Genomic DNA, 23,232 nt, shown 5'->3' on the forward strand with positions numbered 1-23,232 from the left:
GTTCTCTATATTTCTTGTTCAATAGTTTTTCAGTTGTGTCCAATTCTTGGTAACCCCATTGGGGGGGGTTTCTTGGTAATGATAGTGGTTTGTCATTTCCTTTTCCAGTTCAGTTTACAGATGAGGAAACTGAGGCAAATAAGATTAAAAGACTTGTCTAGGATCACACAGCTAGTAAATATCTGAGGTCATATTTGAACTCAGGTCCTCCTGACTCCAGTCCTGGTGCTCTATCCACTGCTTCTCTGCCCTCCATACCTGAATTATAGTTTTATGACTTATTTGAGGAAAACAATCCCTCAAAATTGAAAAGTCAAGCTCTATGCATCTTAAAATCTTCATAAGGCTGAGATACAATCTTAATTGTATGCACAAGCAGGAAATGGGCTTTCTGTACCAGACTGGCGAAAATGCTATTCAAGCAAATAGACTACAATATCAGAAACAAATACATTGCTGTTTATTGTTTGATCTTTATCCTCCCTAACACACAAAACCCCAAGGCTTGAAAGGGAAGATCTTTACCAAAAGATCTCCATTAATTAAATTTCCACTATGGATCCTCAGCATGGTATAGAGAATAGGTTTAGCTTAGCTTGTCAGGGAAGAGTGAGGATGGAGTTCCAGGTGATACACTCTTGTCCTCAACAGATAGCAGGATGACAAACAAACCTTTACTCATTTTAGTACGTGACCCAAACAATGGCAAGATTAACAAAGAAACCTAAAGGCACTTCCATTTGAAGATTTACAAAAGATACGTGAAACAACAAAAAGCCTGGGTATTCCACATCTTAGACAATGATACCTTAACTCGGCTATTATTCAGTCACTTCAGTCATGTCTGACTCTTCATGACCCCTTTTTGGGATTTTCTAGGTAAAGATACCCGAGTGATTGGTCATTTTCTTCTCCAGCTCATTTGACAGAGGAGGACACTGAGGCAAACGGGGTTATGTGACTTGCCCAGGGTCATATACATAAGCTAGCAAGTGTCTGAAGCTCAATGTGAACTCTGGTTTTCTTGATGTCAGCGCTCTGTCCATGGTGCCATCTAGCACCATATTATTGTTTTCAGTCATGTCTGACTCTTTGGGACCAAATGGACCAAAGCCGTCTAAGGGCTTTTCTTGGCAAGGATACTAGAGGGGCTTGCCATTTCTTTCTCCAGTGGATCCTTTTGTCAGATAATCAGAGATTAAGTGTCTTTCCCAGGATCATACAGCGAGGAAGTGTCTGAGACCAGCTTTGAACTCATATCTTCCTTATTCCAGGGCTAGTCCTCTATCCACTAAGCCGCCTCACTGACTTTACCTTACTTTAGTAATCATGTACGTAAAGTACATCACATCTTAAAAGAGCCTAACTTCTCTTTCCTAATCAATCAATGAATATACATTTGTTAAAATGTCTCCTATGGACTAAGCCCTGTGTTAGGTTCCGGGGATACTAAGACAAAAATAAAACAGTTTAGATAATCTGTTGTCCCTCCCAGTTCTAAATCTTTATGATAGCGATTCCTATATATATATATTTTTGCTTACAGCAAAGGGTTTTCTGCCATGAAGAATTGTGGCACATTGGATCTTTATGCTGACATAAAGAAGGGCAGTTGGGTCTCCAGGCCCCTTTCTTGGCCAGGCCTTGGGAATCCTCCACCTTTCCTTGTCTATCTTCCACTTCTTCACTCTCTTCTTTTCTTACCTCCATAGAACTTGACTAAGAGAAGGTAGCTTTGAGTTTCCAAGGTTAGTCATTATTGTGACTGCCTCAAAACCAATGTGGGAGAAAAAAATGGGTGCTAAACTGCAGCTGGGGATGGAGATTGGAGAATGTACAAACCTTGGATTGGTGGGTAGATTTTCCCTGGCAAACTTAAGTAAAACTCTTAGAGTGTCCTTTGAAAATAAATCTTTTATGACCTATGAGCTGACCCTAGACTCAATGACCTTTCTATTAAGCCACAAATTCTTTTATGTTAGTTCTTCTGAGGTGTTGGTACAGACTGAATCCCAAAGCTAGATGAAAAGCTTACCTTTTACGATGCTTCCATGTAATCCAATCAAGAGGGCAGCACTGTGATACAAGGGCAGAGAAGTATAGATCACATCCTCAGAAGTGATATCGGCTGCATAGATGAGGCCGGTGGCGTACCATATGCGCCGATGATTGATCACAGCAGCTTTGGGGAGACCTTTGCAAAAACAAAGAAAAAGGCTGAATAAGGGGCAGCTCAGTGGATAGTGAACCAGGCCTAGAGTCAGGAGGAGCTGGGTTCAAATCTAGCTTCAGATACTTTCTGGCTGTGTGATCCTGGGAAAGTCACTTAACCTTGATTGCTTAGCCCTTGCCACTCTTTGGTCTTAGAACTGATACTAAGATAGAGGTAAGGGTTAAAAAAAGAGACTGAATAGGCTAGGTAAGGTAGCCCATCTACAAACACATAATAACAATTCACATATATAGTGCTCTAAGGTTCACAAAGCACTGTCTTCATAATAATTTTGTGAAGAGGTAGGTGGGCATAATAAAATCATATTTTCATAGTGTTTTAACCATTGCAAAGTACATTCTATGCTTTACCTCATTTGTCTCATTATCTCATCTTATGGTGCATTGTGGTAAACCTATTCCTTTTTTATTCAAAGATATTTTATTTTCCAAATTATATGTAATAACAATTTTTAACATATCTTCTGAAATGATAAGATCCTAATTGTTTCGCTCTCTTCCTCCCTTCTCTTTCCCCTCATAGAGAAGGTAAGCAATTTGATCTCGATTATACATGTATTATCATGGTAAAAGCTATTCATAGCCTCATGTTTTCTCTGATTGCCTTCAAGTCTCAGCCCAAATCTAACTTTCTGCAAGAGGCCTCTCTCTCATTTCCCTCTCACATTGCCTTCCATCTGCCCTGTGTATGTGTATGTTCTAAGAACCAAATTATTCTTCACTTAGTAGAACGTGAGTTCTTTGAGGTCAGGAACTGAATTTACCTTTCTTTGTTCACTGGAGTTGAATAAAGTGCCTGGCACAGAGAAAGTGCTTAAGAAAGAATTCTGACTGATTGATTGGTTAAGTGCACTCTGGCTGCCCCAGCATTGGGATTCAAATACAAAAGTGTGAGAATTTCTGACTTCAGGAAGTTTACATTCTAACAGGGGAGATAATACAGATAGGGCAATGGTGGCCAGGGGAGCTGTTGGTTCTTCCTGTCATGGACTCTGCTTAGAATTTGACGAAATCTGTGGAATTCTTCTCAGAATAAAATTTTTAAATGCACAAAATAAAATATATAGTATTAGAAAGGAAAGTCTATTGAAATAGACTAAAGCACTTACACAGTGCCTGGTAGTTATTTAATAAATGTTCATTCCCTCCCTCCTCTTCCCTCACATTAAGGATGTTTCTCTACTCTCTAGGGATGTATTACCTATCCTAGAAGGGAATTAGGCATTTAAATATCAAAATATTTTAAAAAATAATCAAAATCCTGGGCCTCAGGCCAAGAATCTCTGGTCTAAGGAGTCACAGGAATGATAAGGTGATTCATAAGTCATTCAAGTGATGTGATTTTTTCCAGAAAAAGGGGTAGTATTACTTTAATCCCTATGTGGAAAACAAGAGGCTGCATTCATTAGAATGCTATCAGGGTTATCAAGGGAGAACAGAGATTGACATACAATGGAAACTGTGCTGAATTTCAGCACAAGGCTCACTGTCTTCCTCTCAACTCTTGCTCTTATACTAGAGCTCTTGCACACTCATACTGATGCACCATCAAACTCTCTAACCTCCCAATTCTCATTCTCATTAAATCCTAAAACCTCTTCCTTCACTCCACCTTGGCCACACCTCAGGATGGCTCTCCCCATCAACCACACAAGTTTTTCGCATCTCCATTTAAAAACTCTTGTCATTCTATCAATTATGCCACCTATCCGTAAGCCTCATCCCTCTTAAACCTATTCTTTGACTTCATCTAGATTTCCAATCCCTCCAGCCCTCAATACTTTCTCAGACCATTTCCCCCTGCCTTTTATTTCCTTCTCCAGTCTGGAGCCTAGATTTAGCCCATTTCTCTCTATACTAACCTCTGCTCTTCAATCCCTTGTCCCCTTGTAATCTTACTTCTCTCCTAAGAGCTCTCACAAATCTCCTTCACTTGGCTGAGGAATCCACCTCTTATCTCTAACTTTATTTAGAGAACTGAGGCCATTCGACATGAGCTATCTTTTCTTCTGTACTCTTCAATATCCCATGATACTGTCCTCTACTCTCTTTTCTTTCCCCCCAGTCTCTGACAATGAGGTGACTTTTCTTTTTGCCAAGAACAATCTACATGCATATTTATTTGATCACCCACCCTCCTGTATTCTCTAGCAGACTGGAAGTTCAATCATTTCCTTCCTCTTTGGAATTTTCAACATCTTCCCTAACCACTATTTTCTTCTCTGCTGTCAGGCAATAATTCAATTGGTTGTTAACAAACATTTATTAAGTACTATTGGGGTAACTAGGTGGTGCAATGAATAAGAGCACCAGGCCTGGAGACAGGAAAACTCATCTTCATGAGTTCAAATCCAGTCTCAGATATTTACTAGCTGTGTGACCCTGGATAAGTCACTTAACCCTGTTTGCCTCAGTTTCCTCATCTGTAAAATGAACTAGAGAAGGAAATGGCAAGCCACTCTAATATCTTTGCCAAGAAAACCCCAAATGGGATCACAAGAGTTGGACATGACTGAGACTGAACAAATAAGGACACTATCCTAAGCGCTGAGCATTCAAAGAGAGAGACAGAATCAGGACTTGCCTTCAAAAAGCTTATATTCTAATGGAAGAGACAAAATGTTAAAAAACAACTCGGTACATACAAAATAAATGGGATGTCCCAATAGACTTAGTGGAGTTTTAAGCTTTAGTAGCTTAAAGACTTTTGGGACACCTTGTTTAGAGAGTAGATGGAAGGCAATATGATATAGGGTGGGGAGGGGGAGGCAGAGAGGAAGGAACTAGGAGCTGAGGGAACTGGGACAGGCTTTCAGAAGAAGGTGACAATAAGATACCTGTAGAAAGTCAGGAAATCTCAGAGGAAGAGGTGAGCAGCCAAAGCCTTTAAGACCTGGAGGATAGTCATTGCATAGTCATTGTAGATGTATTATAGAGTGTACGGAGAGGTTTAAAGCCTAAGAAAGCTGGAAAAATAGGAAGGGACCAGATTATTATATTGTTATTAAACACTTACCTTCCATCTTAGAATCAATACTGTGTATTGGTTCCAAGGCAGAAGAGTGGTAAGAGCTGGGAATGGGGATTAAGTGACTTGCCCAGGGCATACAGCTAGAAAGTGGAAGGGATCAGATTATAAAGAGATTTCAATGCCAAACAGAAGAATTTATATTTGATCCCAGATGTAATAGGGAATTGCAGGGGAAGAGAGGGGAAAAGGTAGAGGAGTGATAATCATAGTAAGATCTACATTTTTAGAAGACTTGGCTAATACATCCACAACTCCTCATTCTTCAGAAACCTTCCATCAGACAACCCCACCAAAGTTCTCTCTCTCTCTCTCTCTCTCTCTCTCTCTCTCTCTCTCTCTCTCTCTCTCTCTCTCTCCATTTTTCATCCTTCTCGAGCTATCTGCAGCATTTACACTGATGACTCCCACTTCCCTCCTGGACACTCTTTCCTCTCTTGGTTTTTGTGATTCTACTCTCTCAGTTCTCCTCCAACTTGTCTAAGTGCTTCTTTTCAGTCTCCTTTGCTGATTTATCATCTAGATCTTGCCTGCTAGCTGTGGGTATTCCTAAGGCTCTGACCCCCTACTTTTTTCTATATTCTCTTTTGATGACTTCACTAATTCCTTTGTGTTTAATTATCAACTCTATGGCCATGATTCCCAGGCCTAGTCTCTCCCCTGAGATGAAATACTGCATCATCAGTTTTCTATTGGATATTTCAAACTGGATGTCACAGAAACACCCTGGACTCAACATGTCCCTATTCAGTTAACTCCAGCATGTTCCTATTGCCTTTAGAATCAAATATAAATTCCCCTGCTTAGTCTTTCTTTCCAAAAGCCTCAGTGGAAATTACTCTTCCTCCCACGCTCTGAGATCCATCCAGACCAGCTTCTCTGTTTCTCATGTATGACGTCCCATCTCTGTGCCTCACCATTGGCTCTCCTTTGGTCCTGGAATACTCTCCCTTCTCACACCTGCCCCACAAAGTCTCTTTTTTTCTAAAGAGATAACTCAAGTACCACCTTCTGCAGGAAGCTCTAACAATCAAGGACGACCTAAAGATAAAATGGATTATCACAGAGACAGATGAACGAGATCCCTTAGTCCCTATCTTCTTGGAGGTCTTCTAGGAGAGTCTTAATGAACACTTATAAGGGATATTTTGTGTGTGTATGAATTTTTGTTTAGATATGTGTTGGACTATATGACCTGTGAGGTCCCTTCCAATGCTGAGATTCTATAAATAAGGTTTTGCACTGAAATTCAGTCTTTTGTGTACTGAAGGACCTCATTAGCAGCTCTCCCTCTACCATCCAAGTGAGAAAAGAGAAGGCAAGCAAGCAAGCAGAGGGAGTAAATCAGGGAGGTTTTTTTTAAAAAAAAAATCACAAATTTGTTATCAGGAAAAGCAAATAATAGATCCAGACCCCATGAACCAAGAAAGAAAAGGAAGGGAAATGAAAGAATAATAAGACTAAGGAGCCAATCTAAGAGTAGAAAAGGGCTTTGGGGGTTTATAGTTGCCGATTCCACTCCTTATCTTCATAGAGTCACTCTAATGGCTTAGAGACAGAGGGAGTAGTGAGGGAGACAGAGTTCTAAGCTTCTACTCTAAAGAGGTTAGGATCCATAGCACAGCTCTACATTTCAGATACATTATCAGTTAAATAGGCTGTTGTGGGCTGGCCTAGAAACCTAACCAGCTGTTATGTTTTTACAGGAAAACAGCTTACATAAAAACTTCTGTGGAGCAAAGGCTGAATGAGCACTTGTTGGGGATATTGTGCGTATGGAGGGGAGGGGAAGTTCTGTTTAGGAATGAGTTTATAGGTTGGGAACAAAATGTACTTCAAAAGCAACTCAAAGTTCATATCTTCCCTGGCACTGAGTCAACTGCCTCATCATGGTGAAACTCAATTGACTCCCTGACATGACCGATAGGTATAATTTGTTTGTTTGTTTGTTTTTAATGGTGGTGGTGGGGAGGGAGAGGAGGCAGGTTTCACAAGATCTAACTCAGGGAAAACTTGGAAACATCAGTATCTGGGTTTGCTTTGCCCTCCCTAAAAGGGCCTCTCAGGCTAACAAGACTTCATCTATGGCACTGGTTTTATTCAAGCCACCAAAAAAACCCATAGAATGGGCTTGAACTGGAACCCCTGTCAACTAGAAAGACTCTCTCTTCCCTTTTCCACAGGGAATTGCATACTCCTTTTCACTTATGGTCCTAAATTGCATGGCTTGGGATCACAAAACAAATTCATCTTTCTGCTTCTATTGGAATAGCTGACATGAAGAGATAAATCCAAATTTTTCCCTATATAAGGTGTTCTAAAAGTCTTGATTCAGTTTTAATCTATTAAATCTTAAAAATGTATTAAGCCTTTGGGGATAAAATATATGTGTGTATATATGTATCCTGCCCATATGTGTATATGTATATCTATGTATGTCTATCTGTCTATGTCTGTAGATACACATACACACACATAGTTGGTAACCTTGGATAAAACAAGTAGTGGGATCAATAGCCTAATTTTAAAGGACTGGGAAGCAAGTGGGCAGTGAGGAAACAGAAATAGAGCTGACAGTCATTTTAATGTTTTGGACAGTATACATTAGGAAACCTAAAGCAAAAAAGATTGAGGAGATGGAAGGCTTCAGAGAAGGTTTTTAAAAGATAGAGGATGCCTGTAAGCAGCAGGAAAAGATAGTTGATGAGAGTTTGAGGATGTGGGTGAAAGGGCAACATTAATTTTTCTCCTGAGCTCCAGTCTTTCTTTACTATCTGCTAAACAACTCAAATGGAAAGTCTCAAAGATATTTCAAACCCACCATATTTAAAACACAACTTATAATCCTTCCCACATTTTCTCTTTCTCACTTTTTCTTAAAACTCATGTTCTCTTCTTCTAAATTTCTCTATTACTGTTGAGGACAGATTGTCATATTTCCAGTCCACCCAGATTCAACTCAGGATCTTGGTGTGATTCTCATCCTATCCTACATGTCCAATCATTATCAAATCTGGTCAATTTAACTCCACAATATCTTTTCATATCTGATTCTTACTCTCTAGTCATATAACCACAACCCTAGTTGAGGCTCTCTTCATTTCTTGCCTAGATTAAGGCAACAGACTCCTAATTGGTCTCCCTAACTCAAGTCTCTCCCATTTCAATGTTTTTCCTTAAAAGTAGATTTGAGGGGGCAGCTGGGTAGCTCAGTGGATTGAGAGTCAGGCCTAGAGACGGGAGGTCCTAGGTTCAAAGCCGGCCTCAGACACTTCCCAGCTGTGTGACCCTGGGCAAGTCACTTGACCCCCATTGCCCACCCTTACCACTCTTCCACCTAGGAGCCAATACACAGAAGTTAAGGGCTTAAAAATAAATAAATAAATATTTTTAAAAAAAGTAAATTTGACCACATCTCAATTCCCTACTCAATCATCTCTGGTAGCTCCCTATTACTTCTAATATAAAATATCAATGGCTCTGGTTTGCCTCTAAAACTCATCACAACCCATCTCCCTCCAATTTTTTCCAGTCTTTTTCACTTTCCTTTCCTTCACTCACTATCATTTAGCTACAGTGATCTACTTGCTGTTTTGTTTTTTTTTTTTGCTTACAATATCCCATTCCACTTTTCCAGACCTTTACACTGATACACAATGCCTCAATGCCTTTCTTGCTCTTCTACCTCTTTTATTTCTTGGCTTCCTTGTAAGATTCAGTTCAAATCTCACCTTCTGCAAGAGGTCTTTCCTAATTTGACCCTATCCCTGCCATTAGCTGCTTCAGCCCTCCTCGCTCTCTGAGGTTATATTCCATCTACTTTGTATGTTAGCTGGTATATACCTAGTTATTTACTTATTATTACCCTCATTAGAATATAAGATCCTTGGCAAGGAAGAAATTTTCTCTTAGATCCATGGATATGGGAAGAGTCCATGACCAAATTGCATAAGGTAAAATGGACAATTTTGATTATGTATAGTTTAAAAGTTTTTATACAAACAAAACCAATGCAGCTAAAATGAGAAGAGAAACAGATAAATGGGAGGAAAAGCCTTTGTAGCAAGTTTCTCTGATAAAGGTCTCCTATTTTATTTTTATTTTATTTTATTTATAAAATTTATTTATAAAATAAATATTTTATTTTTTCAACTTATTTTTTTATTTTGAATATTTTCTCCTAGTTACATATTTCATGTTCTTTCCCTCTCCCCCAATCCCCCTTAATCCCCCTTAGCTGACACACAATTCCACTGGGTCTCCTTTTGTAGGGACCTGATTCAAATTTGTAGGAGTCATTCCCCTGTTGATAAGCAGTTAAGGGATATAAAACAGGTATTTTTAAGAGGAGGAAATATGAGCTATCATTAGCCATATGAAAAAAATGCTTTAAATGCCTAATATTTAGAGAAATGCAAATTAAAACAATTCTGGGGCTTGACCTCAAGCTGAACAGATCATCAAGCTGATAAGAAGCAAAAGAGGTGGTCCTAAAGAGATCAAAGGAAAAGGACTCCTATGTGTGAAAGTGTTATTATAAAATTATATTATATTATAATTATATTATTATATATGTATAATATATAATATTATAAAATAATATTATGAAATGGCTAAACAATTTATGATAAGATGAATGTGAATAATATTATTGTGTGAAAAGAAATGATGAATGGGACAGTTTCAGAGAAATCTGGGAAGTTTTATATGAACTGATATGAGCAGAAAAGAACTAGGATAACAATTCATTTAACAACAACAACATTGTAAAATCAAACAGCTTTGAAAAACGTAGGAGCTCTCATTAACAGTGACCAGTCATGACTCTAGAGGATTCATGATGAAACATGCTCTGCATCTACCACTTGACATGATAATAGCTAGTATTGCTTCAAGGCTGTCACAAGCATCCTAAAGACAGACATTATTATTATTCTTTTCTATAGATAAGAATATAGATATTTTTATAGATAAGAAACCAAGGCAAGCGACTTACCCAGGGTCATACAATGACTCCAGGGGATGGATTCAGAATGTAGATTGAGACCTCTTTTGGGGGGGGGGGGGACATGGTCAATGAATACATTTGTTTTGTTTTGTTTGACTCTAATAAAGGTTTTGTTTCTCTTTCCCAGGGTGGTGGTGGTGAGGGGAATGGGAGGGAGAGAAGGCAGATTCTTGTTTGTTGATAAAAAAAAATTTAATTAAAAAATAACAAGCTCCTTGAGGTCAAGGACTATTTTTGCATTTCTTTGTATCCCCTAGAACTCCTACCCAGATGCCCCAGAGATCCTCGGTGAATTAGAAGGGATGGGACAAAAACTAGATGGTGATATGGATTATTTGCTTGCTCATTACATCTTTTGAGAACAATTCACTTTCTCTCACTCCATACCTCAAACTCTTTCCAAATCTTCCCCAGCCTTCTCCTCATTTATTCTTGTCTCTGAAGAAGTCAATCCTTTTAGCAGTTCTCTTGAGTCTCTCCCTCCCTGTTTCCTACAGTTTTCCAGTCAGTCAACAAGCATTTATCATATACTTACTATATCATAATTGCCCATCTCAAGTGATTCCACTGCCTTTCTGCCAGAATCTGTTTTTGAGGAGTTAAATGACTCTTTTGACAATCACGACTGTGGGATGCTTATTTAGATAGTGTTAACACCTAGGAAGGATCTAGCTGAAACTTCCTTATAGGATGCTGATGTCTCCTGGTGAGCTAATGACGCATGCCAAGGGCAAAGCTGGACTCGAAGCTATAGCAAGAGCCTATGAACTTTCTGTTGGCTGCAAGCCTGAGGCTCCTGTCCCAGAGAGCACCTGAAGAAGACCTTAAGGTCTATTTTAAGGGGGCTCAGAAGCAGACTCAGTGTTCGTGCCCTTCTAAGACTCAGGATGTGGGCTGAGGATATGGCACTTCTGACCACCAAACCGTCATTTTGACATTTTTCTTTTAACTTCATTTTCCTGATTTTTCTCTTTTTTTCTTCCTCTTGCTATATACTATTTAAGTATTAGTCAACAGTCTTAGACTTTGTCTGTTGCTGTGTCTGGGAGCGAGAAAGACTTTTGGCTCATTGTAGGCTCCTGATGGTCTCTGTTTCAAATCCTTACCTTTTGTCTTTAAATTGATGCTAAATATTGCTTTTACGGCAGAAGACCAGTAAGGGCTAGACAACTGGGTTTAAGAGACTTGCCTAGGGTCACACAGCTAGGAGGTGTCTGAGGCCAGGTTCTCCTGATTCTAGGCTTGATTCACTATCCACAGAACCACTTAGTTACCCCTTCTTTTTATTTTTTAAAAATCAATTAATTAATTAAGAATATTTTCCCATGGTTTCATGATTCACTTTCTTCATTAGCTACCTCTTCTATTTGACTACGGCAAAAAGGCTTATTCTGTGTCTAGTGTATTTGTATAGTAAGGTATCTCAGGGAGAACAAGACATATTGGTATTTGTTTTTTGACATTAGTTTTAGGAATATTTTAACAGTCATCACCAGAGCTCCCTCCATCTCTCATTAATGTCCTCCTAATTAATGACCCTTGTTCTGGCTTTATTTCTTATTTTCATCGTTTCCATCCTATGGGTTACCTGGTTCAGCTATACATTGTGATGCATTGTAGACTGTGTGCCCTCAAATCATTTTTATTTTGCCAATCTTCATTTGGTCAGTGTAGCTGTCAAAGAAACTTCAGTGTAATTCAGTAACATTCATCAAATGCCTATTGTGTCAGGTACTGTCCTAGGCACTAGAAATACAAAAAAGGAATAGACGGGATAGAAAAAGATAGAACTAGAACTGTTCTTGTTCTCAAAGAACTTACTCGGTAGGTGGCAATTTGGAAGAAAGCCTTTAAGGTTGCATTTTGCTCTAAAGATAGCAATTTAAAAAAGTAAACAAAGAGGGGTCTTGAATTCGCTATGTGGGGGGCTCATGATGTGTTCATGGCTGTGAATCACAGAACACTACCATCTCTGAAAAAAGTTTGCAACACATGTAGACTTGTGTGCAAGAAATGGGATAAAATATATCATCGAGGAAATAGGGGAGGGGAAACAGAAGTGGCCAATCATGTATTGGGCCCTGAGACATTTAACTAGCTGTGTGACCCTGGGCAAGTCACTAAACCCTGTCTGCCTTGGTTTCCTCATCTGTAAAATGAGCTGGAGAAGGAAATGGCAAACCACTCCAATATCTTCACAAAGTCTGGCATGATCGAAACAAATGAATAATAATAAAAATCATGTATGGAGAGCCTGAGAGCCAGAAGACCTAAAGGAAGGCTGCTAAGGTGCATGGGGTAGTGGATTTATGTGAGAATACAGAGAGGGGTCAAACAAAACGAAAAGATGTAGACAAGGTGCAACCTGCACCACTGGAAGGGGAGGGAGTATCTACCGTCATGAAACCATGGATCCATTACTGAAATGTAAAAGAACAAAGATATAAATACTTGACAGATCTGTCATTTTATCTGTTCCAACCTATCTGGTGCTCAGTACAGACTGTCTCTCCCATCGCTAGAATGAACACCTCCTCACCTCTAGAATGCCCAGTGTCCTTGGAGTTTAGTTCAAACACTAACTCCTATTTAGGAAGTATTTCTTGATTCCTCTCTCACTCAACTGCTAGTGTCTCCCCACTGAAATTATCTTGAGTTTACTGTATGTACCTGGGTATATCTCCCCTTACAGAATGTACAGGAAGCTCCCTGAGGGCAAACTTCTGTTTTTGTCTTGGGATCCCCAATTCCTAGAAGGGTGCCTAGCAGGTGAGTGCCTGTTAATTGGTGGTAGGTAAGTCCTAGGGAGTTACCTGAGACGTAGTCAGTCAGTAAACACTTATTATTAAGTGCCTATTATGTGCCTGGCACTGTGCTAATATAAAAGTTAAATAACCTGTCCAGGGTCTGATTTGAATATAGGTCTTCATAACTCCAAGCCTAGTATTCTATCCATTATACTACATTCCCTCTAGATGTATGAAAATAATACATATGGAAAAACGCACACACCAAAGTATCTGTCTACGTAATGCAAAACTATTTAGTCACTTAAAACATTTAGAAGTGAAAAATAAATTTGACCAATAGTTTACTTGATTAAAAATGACTAGATCAAATATTCTGCTATACTACTGGGAGGGTGAAAGAAAGGAACAAGTATTTATTGAGGACCAATTCCAGGCACTGCTCTAAGTTCTTTACAAATATCTCATTTTATTTTGTTAACAACCATGGGAAGGAAGTGCTATCATCATCCTTATTTTGAAGAAACTGAGGCAGACAGAAGTTATAAGACTCCAACAAGAAGTACAACAGATCCAACCTGAATATGATACTTTGGGATAAAGGTTCTTGATCTTTTTTTGTGTTCTAGACCCCTTTGGAAGTCTAGTAAAGTCTGTGAAGCCCTTCTCAGAATGATTTTTTAAAAATTCCTAACTGAAAGGAATGTTCATTTCAATGAAAGGTTAGTGAAAATAAAGACATAATTTTATCCAAGTTTATGGACCTCTTGAATGGTTTATGGACCTTAGATTAAGAAGCTACCAGAAAAAAACATTTTGCAAAAATGACATCACCATCATTCTAGTATGGGTATATGGATGAGCCTAGAAATTATAGTCCTTTAGGAGGCACCAAATCCCCTGATGCTCTTTCCTTTGCTGCCTTCTAAGGAAAGCTTCTTAGGGTCCATGGCTGACAGATGTGACTTGACTTATACTATAAAACCTGGGGGGATAGGGTCAGGATGGGGATCTCTAAGACTTATGGACTGGGGACACTCAGATTTGACTCTGGATCAGGGCAGACTTGGAAAACCTGCCACTTTTGCTCTGGGCTCTGAATGATGAAGGGAAGATGAATGGTTTTGAGTGGTGGGGGATGGGATAAATTCAATTACCCAGTGTAATTTGTCCGAGGTTCTAAATCCCCAAAAAGATGGCCCCGTTCTCAGAGCTTTCCAAATTTTGCCCTGGGGTCCAGGGAAACTCTAATGTATACAGGCAGGGAAAAAAAGGGAGAAAAAGAAAGAAAGAAAGAAAGAAAGAAAGAAAGAAAGAAAGAAAGAAAGAAAGAAAGGAAGGAAGGAAGGAAGGAAGGAAGGAAGGAAGGAAGGAAGGAAGGAAGGAAGGAAGGAAGGAAGAAAGAAAGGAAGAAAGGAAGGAAGGAAGGAAGGAGAGAGTTAAAGAGGGAGGGAGGAAGAAAGGAAGAAAGAAGGAAAGAAGGAAAGAGAAAGAAATCTCTAGATTTAGAAGGGAGGGTATTAAGTTCTCAGAATTTATGTTTTTTTAGTATAATTTTTCTGAATCTAGCCCAAGTTCTTCTGGTCTTACTATTATTTTGTTTGTCTACATTATTATTTATGGGCTCTGGATCTAGGACTAGTATAGTCATTAAGATAAAATGGCAAAAACCCTGCCAGCTATTAATTCACTCCATAACTGATCTCATTCATCATCATTTGATTCAAAAAAATAAATATTTTTGTAGCCATCAGCTAAATCTTAATCCGTACCATTCCAGGAAGGGTAATGGAATATGCAGCATGTGTGAAGCAAGCTTTTCTCTTGTAGGAGGCTAAATAGGATCAGGTTATGAAATAAGATCTGTTATGGGCAAAGCATTCATTGTCTCATCAGCTTTTCTGAAGAAGGAGAAAACCAACATTTTAACTCCATTAATCAGCTCTCACTGGAGAGGTGCGTTGCTTTCGGAACTTGTTAGCTATCAACATTATCATCCTTGTTCTTTATTTACCTGTGGTCCCAGAAGTATAGATGTACAAGGCAGGAGTGGCAAAGTCAACATCTGACCTCCAAGACTCTGGAATGGGTTCATCAGAAGTTTCATCCAGTCTATCAAGCAAGGAGTCAACACCATCTGTGGTCGAAGTTCTACTCAGATAATAGATTGTCACATCATCTTTCTTCAGGCTTGGCAATACCTCTTCAATGGCAGCGTGTAGGTCTTCATTAAGTAAGAAAAAGGAGTAAATTAGTCTATGAAAATGTTAAGAGCCTGAGTATTAGGTAGTTTTGATCCCCATTTAAATTTTGCTAAGTGTAAAAATTAACAATACGTGCAATTATGAGCTTGGGATAAGGGATGCCCTATATTTCCAGTTTATCTAAGGAGTCTATTATTTGCGGATTAGTGATTTTGGATGTTAGGGTTTGAAAAACAAAACAGATGGCCAAGCTGGTTGAAATTTGCATTTCTCCCAGAAAGTAACAAGTGGACCTGGGAATGAATGCCAAGGGGAAAAATGTGGTTGGCACATTATTTATAACTGATGGGAATTAAAAAATGCTCTGAAAAACAATCTAGTTATTCTTAAGTGTCTCACTGCAACGAAGACATATGCCTCCCAAAGGAAAAGAAAATCCTGGGGAAGTATAAGATGGAGAAAATTTGTTATTTAAAATGACAGAGAGAAACAAAGATTGCTTAAAAATGATTTCTATCATGCAAATCCAGCACCCCTCAGAAATAGACACTGACATTTATGAACAGAATTTCCCCCCCCTCCCACTGGAGCTATGATAACCCTCTTATTTCTGGAACTCCTGCCCTTAGGTCTCCACTATCCCTGATTGGTGAGTTATTTTTATGGCTCACTATATACTCTGGCTATCTTTTTATTCTTTCTCTGCTGCCCAAAGGTAACTACCTTCATCTCCCTCTTTTCAGCTTTGGAGCCATAATCAAATAACACTGCAATTTCTTTTCTTTCATATACAGTATGGTGTAATGAATGGAGAGTTAGACTTTTGAGTCAGGATGACTCAAATTCTAGTTTAAATTTTAGCTGTGTGTCCTTTGGCAAGTCACTTATCTTCAGACTCAAAGCCCTCTAAGGTTCCTTTTGGCTCTACGACTAATATTATAATATAATACTCATATCATATTGAATTATTCTATCATATCATTATGATTAGGCAGCTATGTGGCACACTGGGTAGAGGGCTAGGTCTGGAGTCAGAAAGGCTCATCTTCGAGAGTTCAAACCCAGACGCAGACACTTACTGGCTGTATGACCCTGGGAAAGTTGCTTAACCTATTGGCTTCAGTTTCCTCATCTGTAAAATGAGCTATAGAAGGAAATGGCAAACCATTCTTTGCCAAGAAAATCCAAGATGAGGTCACAAAGATGTGACTGAAAAACAAATGAACAACAAATCATTATGATATGATATTAATGAAATCATGAATCCATTGTTGAAATACTTTAAAGTACTTAGACACAAATACTTGAAAGTCCTTTGATTTTATCAATGTACCAATGTGTCTGGCACTTAGTCCTGCTTGAAATGAACTCTCTTCTCACTTCTGCCTCTAAGAATACCTAGTTTCCTTCAAAGTTCAGCACAAACACCAAATCCTACATGAGGTTTTTCCTTGATTCCCCCCCACAAGGTTTAGTTCCTTCCCCACTGAAATTAACCTCTGGGAATTGGAAAATGCTCTGAAAAACGATCCAGTTAGAGACATAGTAGATGAATGCCTTCCAAATGAAAAGAAAATACCAGGGAAGATAAGAGAAGGAAAACGTGTTATCTGGGATGACAGAAAAAAAGCACAAGTTGCTTAAACACAAGTCCAGAAACACTCAGAAATAGACACTAATCTTTATGAATGGTATTCTTTTTTGGAGAGAGAAAGGGAGTGAAGAACTGGACCTGTGATAATCCTCTCATCTTTAGAAATCCTGCTTTGGGGGTCTGTTCTGCCATATATCATATATTTTTTACAGTGCTCCCTACCATCATCAAAACCAACCACTTACTGTTACCAAAAACCAGGTAAAGCAAGAGCCCCCCAAATACCACTGTCTTTAGACTATCTACCTACTCCTCAGCACCATCCCCACTCTCCAACCCCAGCCAAACAATCTTCTGAAAGAAATGATGTTTGAAGAGACACAAAAGCAACCTGGAAATATTGTTTGAAGAATGACTTGTGTACGTCCTTCTCTAAAGAACTGATAAATAGAATTCTACATGCGTATATCTTTTTGTCAAATGATGCCTTCTTTAATGGGAGGTAGTTACCTGGGTATTTTAATGTAACAAACAAGTAAATACATTTAAATTAAAAAAAAAAAAGCAACCTGGGAACTGTCTCTCCAAGGGACTCCCTCAAGCTTCTTAGCAGTTACAGGTATTGCAGACCTAGAAAAGAGTAGCCTTCAAATATTTGAAAGGATATGGCTTTATCAATGGAAAGCCACCAAACAAGATGCATCAAGGACATATGACTTGCACCAAAATTTCCTATATATGTTTTCTCTCTCTATTCAAATCTGAGCTGTTTTCGAGCAGGGACTATTTTCTTTTTCTATCTGTATCTGAATGCTTAGCACAGTCCCTAAGTAAATGCTTTAAAAATACTTTTTTTCCCCTAAATTTGCCCTCCCAAAAGATCTGCCAGTCTTTCCCCCTGTTTCTACTCATGATCCTCATGACTTTCTGAACCAAAATATGTGTCTGTAGACAGCAATCTCCCAGAAGTGTCATGTCCCCATGTTAGACTATAAGTTCCTTGAGGGTGGGGACTTCTCATTTCTGCATCTGGAGTCTCAGCCCTTAGCCCTTGGGTGGCTGGGTGGCACAGTGGATAGAGAGCCAGGCTTGGAATCCTTCCTGAGCTAAAATTTGGCCTCAGATACTTACGAGTGACTCTGGGCCAGTCACTTAACTCCTTTGCCTCAGTTTTCTTATATGTAAAATGAGCTAGAGAAGGAAATGGCAAACTTCCCTAGTATTTTGGCCAAGAAAACCCCAAATGGGGTCATGAAGAGTTGGACACGATGGAAAAATGACTAAATAATAGTAAATGCTTAGTAATTATTTTTTCATTCATGCTTTTTATTCACTGGCATAGGAAATTCTCAGGGAAGAAATTCCTATTGGTGCAGGTCAAGTTTCTAGTCAATGAACATGGCACTCTTGAGTTTGGGTCATTGAAAATCTAAATGATTTCAATACTTAAAACTAGCTTTGCCCGACTCAGAGGCTAATTCGCTATGCATTACACCACACCGCCTCCCTACTCAGTTTTCTAGAGCCTGGCAACAACCAGTTAATTAATTTAGGAAGTCAATCTGCAGCATACTCTGATATCTGAACTTTGTGGTCTATTCCCACACTATAAAGGCAGCTTGTGTGCTTAATTGTCTTGCCTTGTGTTCATCCAAGTGAACAAATCTATTCTCAGAGGGAAGATGACTCAAGAGCTCATCGAGGTAGCAAGAGCTCCTCTTTATGCTTTGTTCTCTAATTTTTCATGCGTCATAAATAAAATAGAATTGGGAAACATCACCTGTAAAACCGTATTTCTTATTTTAATGAATAAAAATGTGCCATTAAGTCATAAAACAGTGGTTTTCCTTAGAATAAATGATCCATTTTGTGTAATTGCTTTGGTAAAAATACTAGGAATGTGAAAAAAAAAAGAAAAGAAATGAGTGAAAATGACTGGGAGGCAGCAAATAAGGACCTCTCTGTGTAACTGGCTCAGACTTCTTGGGAGGAAGATGACTATATATTATATTATATTAATTATATTAATTATATTATTTATATTATATTANCCTTGTGTTCATCCAAGTGAACAAATCTATTCTCAGAGGGAAGATGACTCAAGAGCTCATCGAGGTAGCAAGAGCTCCTCTTTATGCTTTGTTCTCTAATTTTTCATGCGTCATAAATAAAATAGAATTGGGAAACATCACCTGTAAAACCGTATTTCTTATTTTAATGAATAAAAATGTGCCATTAAGTCATAAAACAGTGGTTTTCCTTAGAATAAATGATCCATTTTGTGTAATTGCTTTGGTAAAAATACTAGGAATGTGAAAAAAAAAGAAAAGAAATGAGTGAAAATGACTGGGAGGCAGCAAATAAGGACCTCTCTGTGTAACTGGCTCAGACTTCTTGGGAGGAAGATGACTTTATATTATATTATATTATATTATATTATATTATATTATATTATATGACGGTCATGTCGTAAACTCTACAGGAACATTGGGCCAGGTGGTTGAAGATAAAGTATTCTATGTGGGAGGAATAATAAATGTTAATTAATGTAAATGGTATAAATAATTTAACAAACTAGGGACCTGCTATAGAACCTCCATAGCAGAGGATTGCAGCCTTAACTAATAAAAATGTGTGATGTGAGTAAGGCGATGTTGTAACTTCCAGATGTGCATGATGAGATTGGGCTCAGGATAGGAAATGAGTCTCAAGAAGCTTCAAAGTTAGGGTAGGCTCAAATAATGGTGGATTACCATTATTTACATGGGCTGAATCACTCACCATAAAAGCTATGTTTTTGGACGAGATGAATGACTATCTCTTTTTAAAATTTATTTTTATTTTATTTTATTTTAAAATTGTATTTAATTGGTTAATTTAGAGAATTTTTCCTTGGTTACATGATTTATGTTCTTTCCCTCCCCTCCCACCACTCCCCTCCCAAATGAGCCAACACGCTATTCCACTGGGTTTTACATGTGGAATGACTACCTTTTAATACCATTTTAGAAGCTAAGTACAGGGGCAGCTAAGTGGCTCAGTGGATAGAGAGCCAGACCTGGGAACAAAAGGTTCTGGGTTCAGATCTGACCTTAGACATTTCTTAGCTGTGTGATCCTGAGTGAATCACTTAACCAAAATTGCCAACCCTTACCACTCTTCTGCCTTGGAACCAATATTTGGTACTGATTTTAAGAAAAAAGGTAAGGGTTAAAAAAAAAGAAGCTAAGTACAAAGGAAACATAATAATGGACTTTGATCATTGATAGTAAATAGGAACCAATGTCAAAAGTATCTCTATATTAGTTATTAAGCATTATTAATCACAGGGGCAGCCAGAAGGTGCTGGAACTGGAGTGGGGAAGACCTGAGTTCAAATTTGGCTTTAGGCACTTACTAATTGTGTGACTAGAGAAGTCACTTAAGCTCAGTTTTCCTCAATGAGCTGGAGAAAAAAATGGCAAACACTCCAGTATCTTTGCCAAAAAGAAACAAACAACAAAAAAAAACTCCACTTGGGGTCACAAAGAGGCAGACATGACTAAAAAGATGGAACAAGAAGAATAACAATTATCAATCACAGTTGAGTTCAGCATTCTATCAGGATGGGAAAATGAAAGAAATTCAGTCAGGGAAAAGAGAACTGTGACAAAAGATGGGGATTAGTTTGGGAGAAGGAATATCTAGGAGTCAAAAAGGCCACTGACACCTAAATTCTGTAAAATGATTTGGGGTTTTCTTGGTGAAGGTATTGGAGTATTTTGTCATTTCTTTCTCTAGCTCATTTTACAGATGAGGAAACTGAGGTAAACAGGGTTAAGTGACCCAATAAAGGGGCACAGAGTTAGGAAATATCAGAGGCCAGATTTGAAGCCAGGACCTCCTATCTCTCTATCTATGGAGCCATTTAGCTGCCCCCTCATTTGGGATTTTCTTGTCAAAGATACTGGAGCAGTTTGCCATTTCTTTCTCCAGCTCATTTTACAGATGAGGAAACTGAGGCAAACAGGGTTAAGTGACCTGACAAAGGGGCACACAGTTAGGAAATATCAGAGGTGAGATTTGAAGCCAGGACCTTCCATCTCTAAACCTGACTCTCTGACTATGGAGCCATTTAGCTGCTGCTCCATTTGGGATTTTTCCTGACAAAGATACTGGAGTAGTTTGCCATTTCCTTTTCCAACTCATTTTGCAGATGAGGAAACTGAGGCAAACAGAGTTAAAAGGTTAAATGTCTTGCCCAGGTAGTAAGTTTTTTTTTTCTTTCTTTTTTCTTTTAGGTAGTAAGTTTTTGAGGCCAAATTTGAACTCAGGGACGTGAGTCTTCCTGACTTGATGCCTATCCATTGTGCCACGTGGCTCTCCTTAGGCAGTTACTATAGGTCATCTTATTCCCATTTTCTAGATGAGAAAACTGAGGCCCAGGGAGAATAAATGACTTTGCCTGTGCTTTTAAAGTTAATAATGAGATGGAATGATAATACAAGTCTGGATTAGAGCTGGAAAGGACCCTAGAAGCCTTCTAATCCCACTTCCACGCTTTTAAGATGGAAAAGCTGAAGTCAGAGAGAGAAAGTGATTTGACTAAGGTTGCGTAGGATAGTTAACTGATGGAAGTGGAGTTCGAACAAGGTCTTCTCACCCTAATAACTCGAGCCACTAAACTGCACAAGGTCTTCTCACCCTAATGCTTCCCCAGTACTCTAGCTGTCCCTCAATTTTAATTAATGTTTAACTCAAGTCCATACTAATCCAGGTCTCATGCCTTCCCCACACCCACGTGCTGCCCAGCTTTCCAAATTTTGCAAAGAAAATCAAGAAAAATGAATTTTTTTTTCTCTTCTCTCCTACTTTGAAGTCAGCTGAGTTCATTAATTAGTTCCACAACTGTTTCTTCTGTGAGGCAATATTTTGTTTAGAGCTGAATGTACTTTGGTCTTCGTTAGGGCTGGCCAAAGGTTGGCTTAGGTTCTCTCGTGGCATAGGAAGGCTCAGCAGTGTGGCTGGGGGCAGGAGGACTCTCATCCCTCTCAGGCCGCCTCTCCTCCCTGCCCCTACAAAGTTTTCCATCAGACACTATCACAGGAGGAGTGGCCAGAGCACCCAAGAGTTGGCTAGTTTGCCAAGTATACGTCGGCTAAGATGTATAAAGCCCCCACTCCGATGAGAACTCCACCTCTCCTAAAATATTATTTTTCAGTCTTTGCAGGTTGCTATGTTCCTGCCACTCCCAAAGCCACTATTGACTCGGACCTCCAGTTTTCCTCATCTTAGCTTGGTAATCTGTCTCTGACTTCCTAGTTTTCCAGAGACTAGACCTGTTATTTCTGAGAACTGGGGGAATCTGTGGCAAGGTTACTTCCACTGGCATTGTCTAAAAGGAAAATACATGACACTTTCTGTCTGTATGACCCTGGGTGAGGCACTGAATCCTAACTGTCTAACCCTTACCATTCTTCTATCTCAGAAATGATACCAAGGCAGAAGATGAGGATTAAAGAAAAGATACTTCTGTCCCTGAGCCAAGAAAGGAAAGAAAATCCTGAACCAATTGTCCTTAAAAAAATCTTCATTTTTTATCGATATTGTATTTTTTGCTTTTAAATTACTTTTTCTTCTGAATAGATCTCTCCCCTACTCGGTGAATCATCCTTTATAACTAACGAAAAAAATTAAAAGCAAATTAATAAAAACTAATCAATATGACAACACAGTGGCATAAATATTCTGTTATAACAGACCTCTGCCTCTCTAAGCAAGGAAGGGAGATATATTTTCTCACCTCTTCTTTCAAGACAAGTTTATTTATTGTAATTATGCAGTGTTCAGTTGGGTTTTTTGTTCTCTTGACTTCCATTATTGAAATAATCGTATATATTTTTTCCTGGTTCCGCTCACTTTGTTCAGCATAAATTCAAACATATTTTCCAGTGCTCCTCCGAATTCTTCACATTTGTCATTTCTTGTCAAACAATAATATTCCATTACATTTTTGTCTAGGCATTTCCTAACGGATGAGCATTTACTCTATTTCCTTTATCTTTGCTACCACAAAAAAAGTTCTAGTATGAAGATGTGGATGTGGATGGGAATTTTTTGGCTTTGACCATGATGAGGCAAATGCCTAGCAGTGGGATTTCTTTTTTTTTTTTTTTTTAAACCCTTACCTTCCATCTTAGAATCAGTACTGTGTATTGGCTCCAAGGCAGAAGAGTGGTAAGGGTAGGCAATGGGTGTCAAGTGACTTGCCCAGGTTCACACAGCTGGGAAGTGTCTGAGGCCAAATTTGAACCCAGGACCTCCCGTCTCTAGGCCTGGCTCTCAATCCACTGAGCTACCCAGCTGCCCCCTAGCAGTGCGATTTCTGAGACAAAGAATATTGGACATCTTAGAGACTTTCTTGCACCCATCCAAATGGC

At 38.9% G+C, this 23,232-nt stretch overlaps 1 protein-coding gene across 4 annotated transcripts in view; it reads right to left on the reverse strand.

Annotated features, from left to right (window-relative positions):
• Positions 1-23,232, reverse strand: part of SLC27A2 (solute carrier family 27 member 2) — a 79,701-nt gene that overhangs the window by 38,154 nt on the left and 18,315 nt on the right. For 3 of the 4 annotated variants that reach the window (XM_044665178.1, XM_044665176.1, XM_044665175.1), the window contains 2 exons: positions 15,030-15,239; positions 2,036-2,194 (listed from right to left, as the gene is read on the reverse strand). In XM_044665178.1, coding sequence (XP_044521113.1) covers positions 2,036-2,194; positions 15,030-15,239 — 369 coding nt within the window. The remainder of the gene's footprint in view (positions 1-2,035; positions 2,195-15,029; positions 15,240-23,232) is intronic. The other variant, XM_044665177.1, reaches the window with a different exon arrangement.

The sequence above is a fragment of the Gracilinanus agilis genome, chromosome 2, assembly GCF_016433145.1.
Source record: "Gracilinanus agilis isolate LMUSP501 chromosome 2, AgileGrace, whole genome shotgun sequence".
In the NCBI taxonomy this organism is placed as follows: domain Eukaryota; kingdom Metazoa; phylum Chordata; class Mammalia; order Didelphimorphia; family Didelphidae; genus Gracilinanus; species Gracilinanus agilis.